This window comes from Sparus aurata, chromosome 21 (genome assembly GCF_900880675.1).
Source record: "Sparus aurata chromosome 21, fSpaAur1.1, whole genome shotgun sequence".
NCBI classification, from domain to species: domain Eukaryota; kingdom Metazoa; phylum Chordata; class Actinopteri; order Spariformes; family Sparidae; genus Sparus; species Sparus aurata.
Window position 1 is genome coordinate 1,215,563 of NC_044207.1, and position 5,022 is coordinate 1,220,584.

Here is a 5,022-nt window from a genome sequence, read left to right on the forward strand (position 1 = left end):
GTTGATGTTGGCAAGGATGATGGAACGATATATTAAAAAAGCTGAAAACTAACGAAGCCTCATCAATACTTGTAAAGCAAAAAAACATGAATTGACCAGGGATTGCTACATAGTTAAAAGCCGGTGTTAGATCCATGGGTTTGCCGCCACTATGACAGCTACTGAAACCATCGAAACGTAAACATACAGTTCCACCTGAAGATAAAAACTGGCTTCCGTTGTGTGAAGTTGGGAGAAAGGTGGATAGAGAAATACCAAGACAGAATGAATGGAACCCTTCTGACTCAACGTCACTAATAAGCAAGGTTGTTACTTACGCGTAAATCATCCGGTGTCGCCATTACTGCTCCTCTTTTTCCAATTTGCCGCTGCTACCACTGAGCTTCCTGTCTGTGACGGAAGTTGTCATCAGCAGAAAACTGAAAGGGCACCCACGTGAGGGGCTGGAAACTGACCAATCGGAAGAGGGCAGGGTCAGCCTTGGTCTCCGCCCGCAAAGTGCCAAAAGTCCTTGCTTCGGGCGTGCAGAGCTTCTCCACGAGCTAGCACAGGGGAGAGAGAGAGTGAGAGCAGGAACGAGCCAGCGCTTGCAAAGCAGCTGCAGTGTTGTGCGTGTCGCTGTTGTTTTCTACTCACTTGCACCTGCCTCTGCTTCAATCTGTTGCGGATGTGTTATCACACGCGACTTTTGACTCAAATAAAAAGCCATATATCAGTGGGAGACATGAAGCCTGTCCTTGGTTTTTAAAAGTCTCTCAATATCAGGCTCCAGCTGACAAACTGACAAAGTGAGAATGTCATGTAGGTGAGAGTCAGATAAAGCATTTCTCAGTTTGGACATATTCAGATTCATCAGGCTGAAAGCCTGCTCACAGACATAGGTACTTCCAAAGAGGGATAACATCACCTGTGCATGTTTGCGGATCTTGCCATATCTGTGTGCAGGAACACATCTGTAAAAGTCCTTTAAGCGAAGCTCTCTGAACTTGCTACAGAGGTCTGAAGCAGACTGAAGTTCCAAAAGTTCCATTTGAAGCTCCTCACTGACTTCATCCACATTTACAGAAAAGGGATGCTTAAACAGCTCAAATGCTGTTGTATTTCCACTGAAATCTTCAAAGCGATGGTCAAACTCACAACACTCACCACAAGATTGCTGAGAATGTCGAGGTATTTTGGTGTGTCTTCCTCAATCAACCCAACTTCTCTGAGGCTGGGAAAATGTGCCAAATTTCCTGAATGTACAGACACAAAGACAACAGGAGCCATGTAAGATGCAAGGATGCTCATTTGATTTTCAGTTGAATACCAAAAATCAATCAAATGAGAAAAAACTACTTTTTTTCATGGCTGCATTATGAAAAACAAATACTGTCATGTTATTGGATTTAATGCCTAGATTTAAAAAGAATATGAATAAGAATATTTTCCACCGACACAAAGTATACATGCATCACACAAATATATTAACATGGTTGTGATCAATAACAAGCCTAGTGTATTGTTTTGCTTTCAATAAAATATTAAAGTTAGATCGCACCTGCTGAGAGATGTCTGCTCAGCAGCTGGAGCTTTTGCTTGAAGGCTCTGACATGGTCATACAGCTGAGTGATGATCTGGTCTCTCCCTTGAAGCTGAAGATTCAGGATATTCAGCAGCTCTGTGATGTCCAGAAGAAAAGCCAGGTCTGCAAGCAGGTGATTGTCCGAGGGCACTTGGATGCTGTTCTTTTGTGTGGCTTGAAACACCCTGATTTCCTCACGCAGCTCAAAGAAACGTCGTAAAACTTTACCATGGCTCAGCCATCTCACCTCCTGGTGGTATAATACGTCACCATACTGGGCATCCATCTCATCAACAAGAGCTTTGAACTGACGGTGTGAGAGTGCTTTTGAGCGGATATTATTGACAATGCCAATGACACTTGCATCACGTTCTTCAGGCCGATGTTTTTGGCGCACAGTTGCTCCTGATGCAAAATACAATGGTATTTCAAAACTGACATAAAACTCACATACTTTTTCTGACACAAGTGCAGTGAGGCCGGCTTTCTTACCGACCATGGCCGGGGCTCCATCAGTCATGATGCCAGATAGGTTTTCCCACTTCAAACCGTTCTTGTCCATGACTTGCTGCACTGCCATAAAATTATCAGTGCCCTTTGTTGTCCCTTTCAGTGTTTCAAGGCCCACCAGTTCTTGGCACACTTCAAAGTCCTCATTGACGCCTCACAAAAACACCAGCAACTGTGCTGAGTCAGTAATGTCAGTGCTTTCATCGCACGCGATGGAGAATGCAGAAAACCGACCTGCTCTTTGGGCTATCTGGCCCCGAACATTTTCAGCCATGTCCTCAACGTGGCGGGTGACCGTGTTCCGTGACAGGCTAATCTGGGAAAAAGCCCGCGACTGATTTGGACACACAGTTTCAGCGGCAATTGTCAGACACTCTTTGACAAAATCACCCCCCGCAAAAGGTCGTCCACTTCTGAAAATGGCGTTGCTAATGCGATAAATTGCCCGAGTGGCATTTTCTTGTGCAGTGGATGGCTGAAGTAAAGTTCGCTGTGTGGTTTGCTTTGCTAGCAAGTCGGCTACCTTCACCTTGCGATCCTCTCCTGTGTACTTTGTGAACTGGTGGGAATGCTTCGTTTCATAGTGACGACGAACGTTGTACTCCTTTAAAACAGCGACCCTCTGCTTACTACGGAGCCCTGGAGGTGACATGGATAGGGTTTTTTTTTATCACGCACATGCGACTTGCTGTATCTCATGCGCGGGAGATAGTAAGTCGCGCGTGCAAGATAATAACTTGCACTCGCGAGAAAGTAAGTAAGATGCAGTGGCACTGGCTCAAATGATTGACTGAAGTGAACGTTGTGGTGTTAACTTAACAATGATGGGAGGCTGGAATCATGCAGAGTGATAGAGTAAACTCTTTATGGCACTGAAATCATGAACAAGTGCCGTTTACTTCAACAACTTATACTGTAACATTGTTCTCAGTAGCAGCGTCGTATCGTACATAGTCGCCATGTTGTTGCACTCTGACCTCTCTACGTGCAGCGTTTTAACTATGACCTGTCTTATACAACAGCGCCCCTTGTGGTATAAAGAGGAATAGTATGTCTGTTTTATATAATAACAGAAGACAACAAATGTGTTTTGTGTACTGTGAAAGCCGAGAGAATGTGGTCTGTGTGAGAATGTCGTGGAAAATGTAAGGTATTTTAGTAAATGTAGGTTTTCTGTCACAACTCTCACATAATATGATACTATATGCACCTGCATCCATTGTTAATCGTTTGTCCTGATTGCCAGTTGTGACTGCTGCAACGTTATTTCATAAAATAATTATAACCAAACTACTATTACCTTGACAACTCCTCCATCATGGCTACCATAATAGCCATTAAAACAGCTATTAAAATAGCTATTAAAACACCTGGACACTCATCGTGGATCATCAAAATACCTGTTATGTACCTCTTACCGTTACACAATAACAATAAGACACTTTATTAACTTAAATTAATTAATTAATCAATTAAAATTCTGAGATGTCTCGATCCATGATAATAAGCCTGCATTTAACCGACTGCACTGTTTAATTACGTCAAAATGAATTGAATTAATACGCCATATTGAATTAATATCTTGCACGTGCGAGATACTAAGTAGCGCGCGCGAGATACAGTAAGACGCACGTGCAAGATAGTAAGTCGGGCGTGCGAGATAAAAAAAAACCCCATCCATGTCACCTCCAGGGCTCTGTAGCTTACATACCAGACACACTGCTGTGGAGTCGATCTTGGTAAAAAGCTAAACGTATTGCCCACTTGTTTTGAATTTTCGTTTGTCTGTATGCCACTGCCTCTGCAGCTCCATCTTTCCACCCTCTCACTCGCTGGTCTTGGACCTCACCATATTGGAGCTGGCGGGAGCTCAACAGCGCCACCCTACCAACAATGTATCACAATGTTATTCTTTGTGGTCAGGAGAGGAAGTGCACCAATAAATAACATTCAATGAGAGAATCCGAGCACTGAGGCGCGAATAAAAAAAAATAAAAAATACAATGGGCAAGGCGCGAGCCAAATATAATCGGGCCCGCGGGCCCCAAAATGGGCAGCCTTGATCTAAAGCCTTGAATGTTCCAACATGTTATTTGAAAAGATTTCATCTTTAAATGTGTTCTGTTTTAAAAATAAGATGAACAATAAAACCAATTATAACGATAATAAAAAACAAGAAATAAACAACTAAGTTAAATTAAACTAAATTAGGGATTTGGGGGGATAGTTTAGAATGTATGATGTATTTATATATGATTTTATCTTAAACATTTTACGATAAGATTCTTATTCTTTAAAATTCTGTCTCAGCTCTTCTATTTTGTAGCTATGAGGTTAGAGCAGAGCAGGTGTAACATGTATTGTATCTCCCTGAAGTCACCGGTGGGGGGTCGGGGTGCCACTCCTCTCACAACCTCAGCATTTCCGTCCAGTAGGCTGGGGTGCCTGTAGAGCTGGCTGTACTGCTGGAAGTAGGGGGGGGGTCTAGGCTGGGGGGTGCTCTGGCTGGTTTGTGAGGGCCTGTGTTGACTTGGTTGTGTGGTGTGTTGTTGATGCTGGTGATCCTGCGGGGGCTGGGGTGTCCCTGGTATCCTTGCTGGTAGTCTGGGCTGGTGGTGTCTTGGGGCTATGGGAGGTCTGGGAGGTCTGCACCTCTGGGTAGTGGTGAGGCTCCTGCTGAAGCGAAATCCTTCAGGGTCTTGGCCAGGATTGGGGCTGCTTCTCTGTACAGGTGTACATGGTCATACAGGTAGTCCGGACCTCGTATCGGGTGGTGAGACAGGAACACATTGGGTTTCAGGGCACAGTCCCAGTCCCTGGAGACGCTGGCGTTCACCCTGTGTATGGTGTTGTGGTGGAAGTCTCTTCTTTGCAGGAGGGTGGAGATGATGATTTTGCTGGTTGGGAAGGTGGTGGAGGCTTTTTTAGTCATTCTCCTGAGTGAGTCT

General features: G+C 44.2%; 1 protein-coding gene across 1 annotated transcript; it reads right to left on the bottom strand.

Annotated features, from left to right (window-relative positions):
• Positions 1-666: 666 nt before the first annotated feature.
• On the bottom strand, positions 667-3,156 carry LOC115573260 (general transcription factor II-I repeat domain-containing protein 2-like). Its single transcript, XM_030403972.1, has 2 exons — positions 1,541-3,156; positions 667-1,235 (listed from the first exon to the last, which is right to left on the bottom strand). The coding sequence occupies exons 1-2, from the start codon at positions 2,142-2,144 to the stop codon at positions 1,060-1,062; spliced, it is 780 nt and encodes a 259-aa protein (XP_030259832.1). The 5' UTR covers positions 2,145-3,156; the 3' UTR covers positions 667-1,059.
• Between the last annotated feature and the right edge of the window lie 1,866 nt (positions 3,157-5,022).